At 41.6% G+C, this 18,560-nt stretch overlaps 1 protein-coding gene across 3 annotated transcripts in view; it reads left to right on the top strand.

The window, feature by feature from the left end:
* The window catches only part of KLHL3 (kelch like family member 3), a 324,549-nt gene that overhangs the window by 293,665 nt on the left and 12,324 nt on the right, over positions 1-18,560 (top strand). For all 3 annotated transcript variants that reach the window (XM_069091901.1, XM_069091900.1, XM_069091899.1), the window contains 3 exons: positions 5,594-5,791; positions 8,368-8,469; positions 14,487-14,615. In XM_069091901.1, coding sequence (XP_068948002.1) covers positions 5,594-5,791; positions 8,368-8,469; positions 14,487-14,615 — 429 coding nt within the window. The remainder of the gene's footprint in view (positions 1-5,593; positions 5,792-8,367; positions 8,470-14,486; positions 14,616-18,560) is intronic.

Below are 18,560 nucleotides of genomic sequence, written 5' to 3'. Positions count from 1 at the left end.
TAAGCAAATCACTGGGGAAGAACAGGATGACGCTCACTGCTGCAGCTCTGATTGGATGCAGCTCGGAGCGCGGCGTGCGTTTCACCCGGGGGGGGGGACGGTGCATACAGAGGGTACCGTAATGTAGCGTGTAGCGCAGGGGATCACCTTCACTACAGTAGCAGTCTCAATAGGGCTTATTTTTGGGGGAGGGCTTATTTTAGAGGAATCTTACACAGTAAGGGGAGGGCTTATTTTCGGGATAGGTCTTATTATCGGGGAAGCACGGTAGAGTCCATCACTGGGTCCGTATTTGAATCTTTTCCAGATTGATAGAAAGTACCTGAGCTCTCCTTGCTGTCCTTCAGGACCTGGGGATCTCTTCCATTCTATTTAGAGAGCATTTATTTGGTACCTTCTGTGTGCTACCTGCAGTTCGTAGTGCTGAGGACATAAGGATAAGAGCCAAACTGTCTCTGTTGTCCATGGTGGATAATTAATAACCGAGGAAACATAATCCTCGCCGTACAATTCATTAGCTAAACAGGCATAATAAATGGGTCAGCGGACTCCCCAGTCTGTCTAAAGACCCTGAATAGAGTGAGACAAATTTTTATGTATTCTAAGCAATCAATCAAATAAGACTAGTTAAGCAAACGAAAACAATGAACAGGATGCAAACTAGGATACAGAATGAGGTAATCTGATTTCTAATTGGAGGCAAGATTAGGGACTTCCCAAGTTGGGAAGGGGATGAGGGATCTTGAGAGTTGGGAGCAGGCAGAGGGAACAGGTGCAATTCCCTGAAATCAGAAAAAGATGTGTCTCTATTCAATCAGAGGAACATGGAAACAGTAACTGATTGACCAGTATGGGGCCGGTCTTCAAATAAGACACATACGTAGCTCGAGATGTATAATTGTGAGAAAACTCCTTGCATCATTCTTCGGATCTGACTGAGCTTCTGGCCAGCATAACCTAGTAGCTTAGTTAAGTGTCTCTAAGCAACAGGTAGATGGAGTCCAGCTTCCCGGCCATATAGGGCTAGGTTCAAACAAGTACAATAAGGTTTCCTCACAATTCCCATAACTCAATAAAGTTCTCCCAAGACAGAAAGTGGCCCAGACCTGTAATTAAAGAGAACTGAGCGAGATCCAGAATTGAATCAAAATTGAATCAAAGATGGAGTCGTTGTGGTTCACTCAGTTCTCACACTTCAAGGAGTTTATGTTTCATGCCATGCTGACTTTTGTTGTTGTTCAGTTGTTTTGGTTGTGTCTGACACTTTGTGATCCCATTTGGGGTTTTCCTGACAAAGATACACTGCAGTGGTTTGCTATTTCCTTCTCCAGCTCTGACTTGCCCAGGGTCATACAGCTAGAAAATGTGTGAGGCTGCATTTGAACTCAAGTCTTCCTCACTCCAGGCTCAGATCTCTATCCATTATACCACCTAACGGCCCATGATGAAATTATGAAGGACAATAGTAAAATAATTTTAAAAAATTAATTTGGGGGCAGCAGGTGAATAGAGTACCAGCCCTGGAGTCAGAAGAACCTAAGTTCAAATCTGGCCTCAGACACTTAACATGTGTGACCTTGGGCAAATCACTTAACTCCAATTGCATTGCCTTCTCCTTCAAAATGTTAATTTTATTTTTAAATTATAAGCATTTATTTTCTCTCCCTCCCACTTCACCCCTGCCTCCACAATTGTGGGGGGAGGGGTGGAAAAAGCTGAATCCATGTAACAAATATGCATAGTCAAGAAAAGCAAATTCCCAGACTGGCCATGTCTAAAAATGTATTTCTCATTGTGTAGCCTGAGTCCATCACCTCTTCTGTCAGAATCTTGGTTCAACATCATCCTCTGGAATCATTGATGGTCATTGTATTAATCAGAGTTAATAAGGGAAGTTTTAAAAATAAAAATGTATTATATTAGTCTAGACTAAAGTTGTCCTTTGATATCTCATTATGATGTAGGGGGGAATCCTGGGTTCTCAAAGGCTTAAATGCCATCATAGTGCAGGCTTTGGAACGACCTACCAAGCCTACCAAGGACCGCAAATAAGTGCTTAGTTAGAGATTATGTGTCTTTCCCTTGACATCGGTTTGGTCACAAAATAAGTATTTTGACCCTAGCAATCACAGATCCTTGAAGGTATTAGTCTGAGCAAAACCTGATGTTTTTTGAGTGTTTACCTTCATAAAATAGAGCTAAAAAGGTAACTTTTTTATTCTATTTCTTTATTTTTAGTTTTCAGCATCTACTTATATAAGATTTTGAGTTCCACATTTTCTCCCTCTAACTCCTCTCTCCTCCCCAAGATTAATTACAATCTGATATAGGCTATACATGTATAAACATATTTCCACATTAGTCATGTTGTGAAAGGAGAATCAGAACAAAAGGGAAAAACCATGAGAAAGCAAAACAAAACAACAAAAAAAAGAGAAAATAGTCTGCTTCAATCTACATTCAGACTCCATAGTTCTTTCTCTGGATGTGGATAACATTTTCCATCATGAGTCTTTTGGAATTGTCTTAGATCATTGCATTGCTGAGAAGAGCTAAGTCTTATCGAAGTCAGTCATCGCACACTGTGGCTATTACTGTATACAATGTTCTTCTGGTTTTACTCACTTCACTCAGCATCAGTTCATGTAAGTCTTTCCAGGTTTTTCTTAAATCTGCCTGCTCATCATTTCTTATGGAAAAATAGTATTCTGTTACATGAATATGCCATAACTTATTCAACCACTCACCAGAGGATGGGCATCCCCTTGATTTCCAATTCTTTTCTACCACAAAAAAGTTGCTATAAATATTTTTGCACATGTGGGTACTTTTCTCTTTTTTATGATCTCTTTGGGATACAAATCTGGTAGTGCCATTGCTGGATCAAAGGGTATGCACAATTTGATTGCCTTTTGGGCATAGTTCTAAATTGCTTTCCAGAATGGTTAGATCAGTTCTCAACTCAACCAACAATGCATTAGTGTTCCAATTTTCCCACATCTTCTCCAACATTTATCATTTTCCTGTTTTGTCATGTTTGCCAGTCTGATAGGTGTGATGTCATACTTCAGAGTCATTTTGATTTGCATTTCTTTAATCACTAGTGATTTAGAGCATTTTTTCATGACTATAGTTTAAAAAGACAATTCTTTTTTTCCAATTTATTTATTTTGTTTTCAACATTCATTTCCACAAGATTTTGAGTTACAAATTTTTCTCCCCATCTTTCCCCTACTCCCACCCCAAAATAGCAATACCCCTTCCCCCAATCTGTTTTCTCTTATATCTCCCCCTCCCCGGCCAACTTTCTAGTAGGGCAAGATGGATTTCTATACCCTAATGCCTGTATTTCTTATTTCTCAGTTGCATGTAAAAAAAAACAATTTTTTAAAACATTTGTTTTTAAAACTTTGAGTTCCAGATTTTTTCCCTTCTTCCTGCCCCCACAGGGAAGATAAGCAATTCAATATAGGTTGTACATGTGTAGTTATGCAAAACATTTCCATAGTAGTTATATTATGGAAGATTCACTATATTTCCCTCCATCCTATCCCGCCCCCCCACTTATTCTATTTTCTCCTTTGACCCTATCCCCAAAAAGCAACTCCTTTTTTTTTTTTTTGCTTTTTGGAGGATAATTGGGGTTAAGTGACTTGCCCAAAGTCACACAGCTAGTAAGTGTGTCAAGTGTCTGAGGCTGGATTTGAACTCAGCTGCTCCTGACTCCAGGACTGGTGCTCTATTTTCACTGAGCCACATAGCTGCCCCCAAAAGGCAACTCTTAAAGAAAAATCCCACCACCATATAAGCAACAGATGTGATTTGAGATTATCTGATGTTTTGGACTACCTATACTAGTGTCATATTTGCCCTTCTTCCCCTTTCAATTAAACAACCAACATGCATTTATTGAGCTCTTATTATATGCCAGGCACTGTGTACTAAGTGCTAGGGATACAGAAATGATAAAACATCCCTATCCTCAGGGAGCTCATAGTCCAACAAGGGAGATGGCATGCGAAGAATTATGTACATACAAGGTATAGACATGATAAATTATGAGTAATCTCAGAGGGAAGGCATTAGGGTTAAGGGGGACTTAAAAAGTCTTCTTGCAGAAGATGGGGTCTTGGCTGGGTCTTGAAGGAAGCCAAGGAAGTTCAGAGCTGAAGTGGAAGAGGGATAGCCTTCTAGACATAGCGGACAGCCTGTGAAAACACCGGGGCTTGGGAGATGGAGTGTCTTGTTCCAGGAATAGCATGGAGGCCCGTGTTACTAGAATGCAGAATATGTGGAGGGCAGTAAGGTATAAGAAGACTGGGAAGGTAGGAAGGCAGCAGGTTATGGAGAGTTTGAACAAAGTCACAGATTTTATTTGATCCTGGGGCTGATAGGGAGTCACTGGTTTTTATTGAAAAGAGGAGTGATAGGGCCAGATCTGTTTTAGAATGGTTGGTTTGAGTGGATCATGGGCTGGAGTGGGAATAGATTTGAGGTAGGGAGACCAACCAGCTGGCTATTGGAATAGTCCAAGTGTGAGATGATGAGGGTCTGTACCAGGGTGGCTCCAGGAGACAAGGGGGCATAAGTGAGAGATGCTATGAAGGTAGAAATGACAGCATTTGACCACTGATTGGCTCTAGGGCATGAGAGTGAGGAGTTGAGGATGGCACCTGGTTTCAAGCCTGGGTGGCTCGGAGGACGGTAGTGTGCTCTCCCAGTAATAGGGAAGGTGGGAAGAGGGGGGAGGAAAGGGTTTTTATCCTTTTTTTCTCATGCTTCTATGCCTTATCTGGACTATTTCCTATGCATGGAATGGCTCCCTCTTTTACCTGTTGAAATCCTCTTCATCCTGTAAAGCCCAACTCAAATATTACTTCCTCCACTGAAGCCTTTCCTGATTTTCTGGGAAAATCAGACCTTCCATAACACTTTGGTGCATAACTCTCTAATGCACTCATTATGTAATAATGTATATTATAGCTACCTGCATTATTATCTCATTCTCATACTATGTTATAAGCTTCTTGAGGTTGGCCATGATGTCTTATCTGAGCTTTCTGTATCAACCAAGCACTGCTCGCATTAAAAAATTTTTTTTTAATTTTTTTACCTTTTGGAGAGCAATTGGGGTTAAGTGACTTGCCCGAGGTCACACGGCTAGTTTTTGTGTTAATTGTCTGAGGCCGGATTTGAACTCAGGCCCTCCTGACTTGAGCGCTGATGTTCTATTCACTGCACCACCTAGCCACCCCCAACTGCTTTCATTTTTTTTTGCCCCAACCTATGATTTCATCATTGTAGGGAGCTCCCAACATAGAGACAGATGTACAATGTCAGTCCAGCTATAATTTCTTAGTCTCAGAGTTGCCTGGGTACTAAGATTCAATGATTTGTCTGTGGTTACATAGCTAGAATGTGAACTTGAACCTAGCTCTTCCTAATGCCAAAGTGAGCTCTCCGTTTTTGGCCATTATACCAGTTGCCTCTCTGTGCTTTATTAACATTGCTTGTACTGTACCGTTGAGAGCTGACTCTTTCTCATTGCTGTTCCATGAACTAACTTGAACCCTTTGATTTTCCTGCTCCTCAGGGGTGGTGTTCATGGCTGGAAGCGTTTACGCTGTGGGGGGCTTTAACGGCTCTCTTCGTGTCCGGACTGTTGACGTGTATGATGGTGTGAAGGACCAGTGGACATCCATCGCCAGCATGCAGGAGCGCCGGAGCACCCTGGGCGCGGCTGTGCTCAATGACCTCCTCTATGCAGTGGGGGGGTTTGATGGGAGCACAGGTGGGCTCTTAGAACTCTTCTCGTCCCTTGTAGTCTAGGAAACATCTGTGAATTTGCTTAAGTGCAGTAACTAGAGCCACATCCTCCTCCCCTGTCACCTGCCCTAATGATTAGTGTAACAACTTATCCATCCTTACACTTAGTCTCTCTCTACCCTCTTCTCTCTGTATCTCTTCATCTTTTAGTCTCTGTCTTACATACACATACTCTTTTGTCACCACAGACATAATTTCGTCCCCATAGACACAAATTCTCTCTTGCTTAATCAGTCAACATGTATTTTATTAAGTGATTCATATGTGTCAAATACTATGCTAAAACAACAGCAAGCCCTCTGTCTTTGAGGAGTGAGTGAAGGGGAGTAAGAAGACTACAAAGTACGGACAGGGCTGGGTTATGAATCAGTTAATCAATAAGTTATTTATTATTTACAGTGTGCCAGACATTATGCTACATGCTAGAGATAGAAATAGGAGCCATTGGAGCTTATTGGGAAAGTCGTGACATGGTTGGACCTACGCTTTAGGAGAATCACTTGGGCAGCTGTGTGGATGGACTTGTGGATGGAGAGAGACTTGAGGCATTAAGATGCTATTGCAGTAATCTTGGTGCAAGGTGATGAGGGCTTGAATTAGAGCAGTGGCTATATGAGTAGAGAGAAAAGGACACATATGAAAGATGATCTGGAGGCTTGAATGGTAAGATTTGGCAATTGATTAGGTGTGTGGAAGGAATGAGATCAAGGAGTCGAGGATGACATCAAAATTGCCAATGTAAGGGCTCACAAAAGTCATAGGGACATTAGGAAGACAGTTTAAGGCGGGGGTGGAGATGAATCATAATGACTTCTGTTTTGGACATATTGAGTTTGGAATGCCTGTAGATTTCCCAATTCTAGAAGTACAAAATCCAGCTGGTAGTGCAGATCTGGGGCTCAGGGTAGAGACGAGGCCTATAAATATAGATCTGGGAATCATCCGCATAAAGATGACAATTGAACCCGTGGGATTTGATGACATCACCAAGTAAGATAGTAAAGAGGAAGAAGAGAAAAGGGACCAGGACAGAACCTTGGAGAACATCTATCATTAGTGGACGTAGACTAGATATAAAGAACAAGTTGTACAGATAGTAGTATAACCAACAGAGAACAGTGTCAGTCTAATGAGGAAAGAGTATCTAGGAGATGATCAACAGTGTCAGATGCTGCAGACAATTTAGGAAAGTATCAGGATTGAGAAAAGGCCATTAGAGTTGCCAATTAAGAAGTCATTGGGTGGGACAGCTAGGTGGCACAGTGAATAGAGCACTGGCCCTGGTGTCAGGAGGACCTGAGTTCAAATCTGGTCTCAGACACTTACCATTTACTAGCTGTGTGACCTTTGGCAAGTCACTTAACCCCAATTGCCCTGCCTTCCCCCCTCCAAAAAAAAAGGGAAAAAAAGGTCATCGGTAACTTTGGAAAGAGCATTTTTGGTTGAATGATGGGATCCGAAATTATATTGCAGAAATTTAGAAATGACAGGGGTGGAGGAACTGATCATAAATGGCTTTCTTAAGGAGTTTAGCCAAGAAGAGAAGGGGAGATATAGGATAATAGTTAATGGAAGCTGGAGGAGGTTTTTAAGGATGGGAGAGGGGAGATACGAACGTGTTTGGAGGCAGCTTGGAAGGAACCAGTAGCTAGGTAGAGATATTGATGATTAGAGAGAGAATAATGATGATAGTGCAGACGATGTGCTGGAGAAGGTGATGGGATTAAGGACATGTGTAGATATATTGGTCTTGGCAAAGACAAGGACCGCTTCATTATCATATTCCTTCGTTAGGAAAGGAAAAGAGTGGGGAATGATGTCAAGGGATTCTAAGATGATGAAAAAAGGAGAAGGAGCTCAAGGTGTGGGTAGAGAGTACAGTGGGGGACTTTAGGAGAGAAGATAAGGTTTGGAATAGCTAATAGTAAGGGAGATAGAAAATCATTTAATTAGGACCATTGCCTTGCTGCAGTGAGGGTCCATTTGAGATGAGAGAACATCAGTTTGTAATGAATCTAGTCCACATGATTTTATGACTTCTTCCAGCTCCATTCAGGAGCATGTGGAGAGAAGGGGACTGATGGTAGTAGTAATCATAGCAATTCATGAGTGTATTCAGAAAAAAGAGGGCAAGAGAATTGAGACTAAAAGATAGTGTAAAGTTGAACTGGTTCACTAAGAGGTTGAGATTAGGAATGGAAGAGACTGTAGACAGTGCAGAAGTTCTAGCCTGGGAATGTATGGAGAAATTAGAGGTCATGATGAGAGCAAAGAACAGGTATAATCTCTCATACACGTCACATAAACTCACGCAGAAACTCTGTCACACATAGGCCCATAGTCTCATTCACAAGAATTTCTTTTTTTAACATGTACAAATAAAACTACATACACTATCTTTCTCAGACACACACATACATATAGGTACACACTTTTTTTCTTATATTCCTACACATGGAGACACACTGCTTATGCAGGCTGATGTATCAGAGTCAATGACATTGAGGTGCTGGAGAAGTCTTTCCGATTTCTTGTTTCCAGGTCTTGCATCAGTGGAAGCCTACAGCTACAAAACGAATGAGTGGTTCTTTGTGGCTCCTATGAACACAAGGAGAAGTAGTGTGGGCGTAGGTGTTGTGGAAGGTAAGTAAGGACAGCGGGGTGGGAGGGAGAAGTGACTGGTTCTGTCGTTGGCTCAGGGATCCTGAGGCCCCTCTAGCCCTAGACCTTTCCTCTCTATTCTATGGATTCCAGGGGGCAAATCTCTTTGCTTTTGACCATGTGGATACTTCAAGTTAATCCATGATCTGGTGATTTGGTTTGGGGATAGTCCCTTTATTCTTCCTTCATCTAAGCGGCTGGTTTTGAGGTTTATATTAATACTTCCCTTACCTAGACTGAATGGATTTAAGATTTGATTTGAGAGATAAGGCAAGGCACATAGAGTAAGTTCAACATAGTATGGTTTTCTGGTGGAAGGAAGAAGATAAAAGTCAACTGGAGTTTTAGTTCATAGGTCAGGTATCTTCATTTGGTTAACTCTGTTCATATTTTTTTTTTTTTTAAATAGACAATAGTAGAGGCAAAATATGGTAGTGGGTAAAGAGCCAGGCTTCAAGTCAGGAAGACTCTGAGTTCAAGTGTGCACTTGAAACTTCCATTTTGTTCCATGATATCACATATGATGCATCTTTTAAACACAGTGGCTGGTACATAGTTGATGTTTAATAATTATTGATTGATTGATTGACTTTTTGTTTCTTAACTTCTTGGTGCCTTAGACAAGCCCCAACAATGCAGAACAGCTGCTCGCCTGTTCTGGCAGAGGGAGTTCCCTCACTTGGATTTCTTTTTACCTGTGTTATCACAGGTCCAGATTTCTCATACATACACAATAATACTTTGAATATTAAAAATATTAATATTATTATATTAAATATAATTAATTATGATATTAAATATAATTACTTATAATATTATTATTAATATTAACGTTTTGACTCATTCATGTCCTCAATCCATTTACACTTTGTATGGTCTTCATCAAGTGTCTTCTCCGGTATTCACTTTCTTCATATGTCAGATTATAAGGTTGGACTAGATGATCCTTTATATTTTTTCCAGATCTAAACTTATGGTCATCCTGTTCACTGCTAGGGTCCCTCCTGATAGGAATGTTCTCTCTTCTGCTGCAGATGGTTAAAGCTGACTCCAGAGGGGCCATGTGACTTGTTTCATATGGTAAATATGAAGTCATATGGTAAATTGGCCTGCATCGTTACTTTGACTGTCATTCCAGGGTGCTATGCCCTTTTTTGTTAAGAAATAAGCTTTCTCTCTTAAATGACTATAATCATATATAAGTAGATATACTATCTATTAATAGAAATGATATTGCTAATACATCATATTTATGTCATAATTGTTTCCAAGGCACAGTTTCACAGCATGTCTCTTGTTAAGCTCAACTCTAGTCATATATTTATTTGGTCTTTAAGCTTCTGTATAACACTTTTGGACCAAATCCACAACTGCCTCATGTCCAGAGTAGTTAATAAATTAAGGAACTAGGTCACCATTTTTGCTTTAGTTATTCATTTCAACGATTACACCCTGGTGTCATTAAAGCCATTAGTGCCCAAAGGTAAATGATAATGGGTGTTAATTTGTTGATGCGACTCCAGAAGGCAGAACTGGGACCAAAGTTACAGAGAGGCCAGGTGTTAGCTCAATAAAGAGTAGACATTCCTTCTGAACAGTCAGAGCTGTCAATTAATGGGATGGGGCTGCACCATTAGGGAATAAAAAGAGTAACCATAGCTGGCATTTATGGAATTCCGTAAGGCTTTCAGAGTGCTTCATGTGTTTGTCTTCTCATTGGAGACTCTCAACAGCTGTGTAAGGTTTGTGCTGTGTGTATCCCTATTGTACAGGTGAGGAAACTGAGGCTCAGAAAAACGGAGTGATTTAGCCATGGTCAGAATTAGTATTTGAATCAAGATATTTCTGACTCTTCTAGTACATGCTGAATTGTTCAGCCAGATCCTGAATGATGACCCCCTTTCAGGGATAACCCTCCAGATCTTTTTGACTGTGAATGAGTAGAAGGGGCAAGGGTGTTAGACAGATGAATAGGAGGATAGTCCCTGTCCTTAAGGTTATTAAAATCAGGTGCTGGAGTAGAGAGTGAATAAAGTGTATTCCTCAAGGTGGAGTACCTCAAGAGAAGCAGAACATGCTGTACAAGGTTAGAGGAGGAAGGGAACGCAACTCCTTGAAGGATTAGAGAAGTTTCCATAGATGAAGAAGTAGAAAATGCGTAGGATTTTGGGGGGGTAGGTAGTGCAGTGGATAGGGCACCAGCCCTGGAGTTAGGAGAACCAGAGTTCAAATGCTCCCTCACTTACTTACTAGCTGTGCGACCCTGGGCAAGTCACTTAACTCTGATTACTGAAAGAGAGGAAAGAAGAAAGAAATCTAGCTAGTAAACCCCAAGTTAAGTTGATCAAGGGTGAAATGGAAAAAGAAAATTGTTCCAGAAAGGGAAGATCCTACCAATCAACAGGGAATAACAATTCCATTACAAATTGGCCAACTAGAATCAGAGAGAAAGAAAGACAGAGAAAGAAAATGCATAGGACTTAAAAATATAAGTTCATATAATACCCTAATAATTCTTAGTTTTGTTACCTCGGATAAATCACTGAACCTTCCTGGGCCTTAGTTTTCTTATCTATAAAATAATTAATAGATAATACTTTAATTACTTCATGTAATTATTTTGGGAAAGTGTTTTTGCAAGCCTTAAAGTGACATTAATAATGTGAAGTATTATTATTATTTCAACTGGGCCTTAGATGGATAGAATTTTTAGGAGGAAGTTCATTCATTCATTCATGCAGTATTTAACAGATATTTACTAAATTCCTACTCTGTGCAGAGTACTATGCTAAGTCTGTAGGAGATACAGTTGATAGAACACATTCTCTCTCCCCAAGGGGAGTGGGGAACAGGAAGAAGTCATTCCATATGCAGGTAATATACCCAAGGAAAGGCAGAAAAACTTGAAAGAGTGTTTGGGGAGCAATGACTACTTTGGCCGGATCTTAGAGTGGGGGGACTTAGGCTAATTGGATTGTGTTAAGGATTGCCTTGGATGTCGCCCTGAAAAGTTTAGACTTTATTCTGTAGTCATGGAGGAGGCATCCCCTAGAGGAAGATAATGTTGAAAGCAGTATGACTTATAAATTGGGCTTCTCTTTACCATCTGGAAATGAGATAGTTGCACTTACGAGTGGCACTGAGTCCGGCTCGTCCTGCTCTGTGGTCTTATGAAACAAGACCAACACAATGGTCGCATATGGCAAAATGAGGCTCACTCTTCACCTGGGCTCTACCTCCTCTCTGTCGCATTAGCCTCAGTCCGATATCTTTTAGTGTTCTCTTTCTTTACATTAATTTGGTGATTATAATGTTACCTCATTTCTGCTCACATTGCTGTTTGTGTGCTTTCTTCCTAGGTAACTGAATTCCTCACATTGATTCTTACAATGCAGTTATTCTGCATTGTACAGTTATTCTGACCAGTATAGATACCACCATTTCTTTAGCCTTTCCCCAATTGATGGGCACCCACTCTGTTTCTAGTTTTTTGATACCACAAAAAACACTGTCATAAATATTTTGGTGTCTATGGGACTCTTTTCTGCCTTTGACCTCCTTGGAGTATGTGCTCAGTAGTAGGATCACTGAGTCAAAGCTAACAAACAATTTAATCATTTTTCTGGCATAGATCCATCTCAGCAATTTGCTACATAGATGACCTTAGACAAGTCACTTATGGAAACTGAAGAAGTTAGACAATATGGCCCCTGAGGTTTCTTCTGTCTCCGGATCTAATATCCTATAAGCTGTATGTTTTCCAGAATGGCTGAAACAATTCACACCACCATTAATAGTGTATTAATGTGCCTGTTTTCTCACAGCTCCTCCAACATTTATAGTTTCTGCCTTTTTTATCATCTATGCCAGTTTGTTGGACTTAGAAAATTTTTAGAAATTTTTAATCCTGAGAAAAATGGAACTGGCACAGCTGGCAATGAAATTGGTCAGTGCCAGGAATAGTTTCTGCTAATGAGGTCAGTCATTCCTTAGACTCATTCTCTCGCTGGAGCAAACAATGTGGTATTTCTGGTCCTCTTTTCTGCTCAATGCCAGTGTTCTTTTGGTAACCAGCTTCTATTTACCACCCTCCCCCTACACTGCTGCTACTTAGCCAAGAATATCCAACCATAGAGCAGGGGTTAAAAATAGCCAGCTATGGTTAAGCAGACACAAGTCGAGCTTAGACATCACAGCATGGAGATGTTTTCAGCTGATATCGGGCTGGAGTTTATGAAGTTCAAGGAGATGCTTTAATGTTAGTAATTTAAAACACTGCATTTGAAGGAGATCTCTGTGTGTGCTTCCTGCATGTGGAAGAAAACAGTGTCTTTCAAACCTGGCACATTTTAAATGAGAAGACTCATTTTTTCCCTCTCTTCATGTGGATCATAGATGTAGAGCTCCCTTTGGAAGGGAGGGTAGAGGTCATCTGGTCCAGCCCCATCAATTCTGCAGATAAGAAACAAGACACCTTGCAAGATGTAAGTCACTTGACTTGCCCAGAGTCACCTGGGTGGTAAGGAATAGAGCTGGGTTTAAATGCAGGCCCTGGGCGCTTCATCTGGTGCTCCTTGTCACTGAATCACTGTCAATTTGAAGCTTACTTGGATTTGAGCCACCTAGAGATAGTGGTGTATCCATTTCCCTTATCTCCAGAAAGCCTCAGAACATGAGAGACATTGAAGGACTGATTTTTTAAAAACTATAGCAACTCACATAGACCATCTGCTAAGGCACACGGGGGGTCAAGAGCTTTACTAGTGGAGGGGGCATCAGCACCAAGGAAATGATCCATTTTCTGAAGAAGTTTTTGAGGTGTAGAGACCAGCTTAGTGGTGCAATGGATAGAGTCCTTGGCCTGGAGTCAGGCAGACCTAAGAAACTTACTAGCTGTATGAACCCGGGCAAGTCACTTAACCTTTCTTTGCCTCAGTTTCCTCAACTGTAAAATGGGGATAATAAATATTACTAATATTTACATAATTAAATATTAATAGTATTTATATATAAATTATATAAATATAATAAATTAATATTTATATAATAAAATGGGGATAATAACTGTAAAATGGGGATAATAACTTCTAGATTTGTTGCAAGGGTCAAATGAAATAATATTTGCAAAGCACTGACCACCATACCTGGCACATAGTGATGCTATGTAAATACTTACTCTCTTTTGGTAGAGCATAGATGAGACTCCAAGGCAGTTAACTTTTATTCTCTGAAGTAAATAACTTTAACAGATTTATTGGAACTGCCATCTGGGAATTCCCATGGTCCCAGCAACAGATGAGAGATGAGACAATTTGAATGTTTTAGTTGCTGAAGACTTGAGATCTGGGTCAGTCAATCCATTTGCTCCTGCTTAGCTCTCAGCTTTATTAATTCAGGTGAATGTCTTTGTTGGACCACGTACATTGATTTAACTGAACCAGTAAGAGCCAAGATGGTGGACTTGTCTCCCAGAAATGGGCATGTGCCCCCATCCCCATTATTTGGGTTTTGTCAAGGTATGCTAAGGGGGAGAAGCCATGCCTCCCCTCAGGTATCTTACAGTCTGTTAAAACTGACAAAATGGACACACTTGGAATTGACAGAGACCGTGAACTACAATAGTCTAAGAGTGTTGTGCAGGGTTTTTTGACAGGTTGGAAAAAATTATTGCATAAAACCCAGATGGACTGCCTAGAGGAAGAGGACCTTAAGCTATGGTTTAAAGGAAGGATAGCATGGGAGAATGGAAATTAAGACTTGGTTGTCAGTGGGATATATTTGGCAGAGATTTCATCGAGGAAAATCTTTTCTGCCACAACTTCCATCTTTAATGACTTCTGGTAGAATGTAAGTTCCCTGAAGGCAAGGATTCTTTTTTCATTCTGTTATTGTATTCTTCGTGGAAGCCCAATGCCTTATACATGGAAAGTGCTTAATAATGCTCATTGAATTGAATTGCTTCTGTGGTGCCATTGCCCTCTGTTTTCTTTTCCCCCCAGGAAAGCTGTATGCCGTTGGAGGTTATGATGGGGCTTCCCGCCAGTGCCTCAGCACTGTGGAACAATACAACCCTGCCACCAATGAGTGGACATACGTGGCCGACATGAGCACGCGCCGCAGTGGTGCAGGTATCTGTTAGGTGACACCGTTGGGTGTCAAGGTCATTGAGAATTAGAAACTTCTCCTGAAGGCAGCCAGATCATTCTGCCAACTCGTCCCCTTCCAAGGTGATGGCAGCATTGCCATCAAGACACCAAGACTGTACAAGGTCACCCTCCCTATGGGCTCCATTCAGCAGCATGTGGAGAGAAGGAGACAGGTGGTGAGAGTCATCTGGGGTTAGGGTTTGGCAAGTCATGAGTGTCAGTAGAACAAGGGGATGAAGGAATTGAGAGTGAAGGATAGTACAGAGTTGAATTCAGTCACCAAGAGGTTGAGAGCCCGACCAAATTTTCATAGCACGATTAACAATAACAACCTTATACTTAAACCACGCTTGACAATGTTGAAAGCATGTTCATATTCCTTACTGCATTTTGTCCTCACAAAAGGCCTGTGACATGGTGGGTCCTACTCTCCCTATTTTGTAGATGTTTCTCTGATCTCCCTTCTCCACAGTGATGCTTTGAAGACTGTCCCTGTGAGCCGTGTGCTTCTCACTAAGTTCAGGGACTCTGACTGCAAGATGGTTGGCAACTAGCTGAATTTATTTTGACCACAGCAACTCCTGAAACTTGTACAGTAAGGCATGGAAGGGTGGCAATCTGTACCAATGGATGAAATAAAATATTTATATGGATTAAACTACAGATCCTTTGTATTTAACATTTTATAGAGGAAGGAAGTGAACACTGGCATGTATTTAGCCTGGTTATAGGTCAAGTTGAAGGTCAGGCTATTGAGAGGTAAATATGTATGCCTGCCACTCACTTTTCATGGGGCTGCTCCTCCATTACATCTCATGGGAAGTACAGGACAAGGAATCTCCAGGGAGTGTGGTACACTGGCCCACACTGTCCTATTTTTCTGCCCTTCTTTCAGAGGATGATAGGAAAAGGCTTCAGCTGGCAGTTTTCATTGGCTGCTGACCCCAGGGTCAGTGTGTGGGAAGGGAGTGGGAGAAGATACGCCCTGCCCTCCCGCTCACAGGGGAGAAATCAGACTTTGTTACTGAAATTCTTGGTGATCTACAAGGCTGTGCTGGTTAGCATCTTGGGCTCCGTAGATTCTTCCCAGAAGTCTGATCACGAGCAAACTCTGGCTTCTGTGAAACACAGACAGTCTGTGTTTCAAGATACTGAAATATTGTAACCCTGTTCTGTTTGTGAAGATGTAGACTTTATAGTATATGTGTTAGATCCAGTACATTGCTGTCTCCAGATCAGGTTGAGAATCTTCAACAAGTGATTAAAAAAAAAACAACAACTCCAAACTGGTGAAACTCCTAGGAGTTTTCTTTTTGGGATCTTTTTTAGGAGGTGATCGGTGGATTCTTTCAACCTCTATTTTGCCCTCTGGTTCTAAAACATCAGGGCAATTTTCCTTGAGGATTTCTTGGAGGATGATTTCTAAGGTTCTTTCTTTGATCATGGCTTTCAGGTAGTCCAATAATTTTTAAATTATCTTTCCTGGATATATTTTCCAGGTCAGTGATTTTTCCCATGAGATATTTCACATTGCCTTCTATTCTTTCATTTGTTTGGATCTGTTTAACAGCATCTTGATTTCTTTCTTTCTTTTTTTTTTTGCTTTTTTGAGGGCAATTAGGGTTAAGTAACTTGCCCAAGGTCACACAGCTAGTTTGTTTGGGTATGTGTGTTAAGTGTCTGAGGCCGGATCCGAACTCAGGTCCTTCTGAGTCCAGTGCCAGTGCTCTACTCACTGCACCACCTAGCCGCCCCTCGCATCTTGATTTTCCATAAAGTCATTAGCTTCCATTTGCTCCAGTCTAATTCTGAAGGAATGATTCTCTTCAGTGAACTTTTGAGATTCTTTTTCCATCTGGCAAATTCGGCTTTTTTAAGGCATTCTTCTCCTCATTGCCTTTTTGAGCCTCTTTTGCCATTTGAGTTAATCTGTTTTTTAAGGTGTTATTTTCCTCAGTCAGGCTGTTGACTCTCATTTCATGATTTTCTTGCATCATTCTCATTTCTCTTCCCAATTTTTCCTCCACTTCTCTTATCTGCTTCTTAAGGTCCTCTGTGGCCTGTAACCAGCTCATATTTTCCTTTGAAGCTTTTGGTGCAGGAGTTCTGACTTCACTGTCTTCCTCCTGTTCCATGCTTTGCTCCTTTTTGTCCCCAAAATAGGAGTCTAAAGTTGGGTTCTCTGTTTGTTTCATTTGCCTGGTCATGTTGACACTCAATTACTTGACTTTTGGGCTTTTTGCCACAGTAGAACTCTGCCACCTGACAGGGGAGCTTTGTCTCAAACACTGGGTTTTCTCAGCTGCTGGAGGTATTAGATGGGTGCCCTCTCTGGAGCCTCCACATGCTCTGGCAAGCTGGTCACACACCCCAGAACTTCCACCCTAGACCACAATCCAGATCCAAGCAGGTTAAAGCAAGAGCGATTACTCTTAAGACTGGTCACTTGGTCCCCCTACAGTCTGCAGGCCAGGAGCTGAAGCTGCCACATGGGGGCAGCTGCAGAGCCTCGGTTCTTCAGTGGCTTCTTGCCCTGGGGGCAAAAGCCGACACACCCCCAACTACTGGGTCCCAAAGTCCACACTGCACTGACCTCTCACTTTGTCCTTTGCAATTAATTATGTGTTGATAATTCTGGAATTAGCCACAGCTGCTGGTGATCTGGAGTCCCTCCATCCAGAGGCTGGTCAGGCCCGCCCTGGGGCTAAAACCTCTGGCTCATGTGGGCCTGGGCTCAGCTCCCAGAGCACTGTGCTGGTCGATTCTCTGCCAACCCGTCCTCAGCGGGAGGTTAGCTTCTCTGTGTCATTTTGTGGGTTCTGCAGCTCCAAAGTTTGTTCAGAGTCCCCTTTTACATGAATTGGAGGTGGTGGGAGCCGGAGCCATATGCAGAGGTCCTGTTTCTACTCCGCCATCTTGACTCTGCCTCCCCAAACTGGTGAAACTCATAGAGGCAGACAGACAGCTTGGTTCAGCGGCTTTCCTTAGAGTCAGTGAGACCTGGGTTAAAGGCCTGCAGACAACCCTCTGAGACTTGTTATTTGCAGACTAGTTACTAACCTGCCTTGAGGGAGCAAACTCCCCATACTGATGAAATCACAAATCTGAGCCAAAAAAGGGGGGAAAAGTGCGCAGTGTGAATCCAGTAGAAGTCATTAAAAAGTCTTGTGCTCTGTATGTTGTTTTTAGAGAGTTAGCATTCCTCTTGAGATTTGAAGGTAGACCCTTTGTGGAAATAACTCTGTCATCCATGAAAAGGAAAGGCCTTTGGAATAATCCATTAAGAAAACCCCAAACAACTTATTTTGTTATCTGAATAACCTCTGTTGTGACTGAGGTGTTGGAGAAAGTCTTTAAGAATTTGCTTATGTAGTAGCAACTTAGTGGAGTAGAGAGGGTTCTTTGATACAGAGAGGAGTCTGTGTCTGTTGCAAGAGGTACTTTGGAGCCTGGCCTCTGTGAAGTAACCTAATGCCTGATTGGACCGCCCTCTGTGTTCTGAGCCAGGTTCTCCGACTACCTCTGTTTGTATCTTAGTAAATAAGGCACTTGGGGGAGTTCTGTTGGACTCTTCTAGATTCCAAAGGGGCAGATCCTGGAGTAAGTCTTTTCATCAAGTTCTCCAGGGAAAGAATCCATGCAAGTGACCACAGTAAAAGCTAAACATCAACATTCATACTGCTAATTTCAAATGGGTATTGTAGGAAAGTGCTTTATAGACCTTACAATGCTATAGAAATTGTCAGCTGTGTGACCTGGTATGTAAGCAAACTCATTTGGGATTTTCAGCATAGAAATTCAGGTTTGACCCTTGTTGAAGGACATGGCTTCAAATCCTGGTTCTGCCACTTAACTTGGATAATTTTGTACAATTCACTTAACCTCTTGGAACCTCAGTTTCCCCATCTCACTGCTGAGCTGGACTCT

Source organism: Petaurus breviceps, unplaced genomic scaffold (assembly GCF_028583685.1).
Source record: "Petaurus breviceps papuanus isolate PSGF00001 unplaced genomic scaffold, PetGlider_PUasm1.0 189, whole genome shotgun sequence".
NCBI lineage: Eukaryota > Metazoa > Chordata > Mammalia > Diprotodontia > Petauridae > Petaurus > Petaurus breviceps.
Note: the sequence above shows the minus strand (reverse complement) of the source record. Positions and strands in the feature narration are given on the sequence as shown.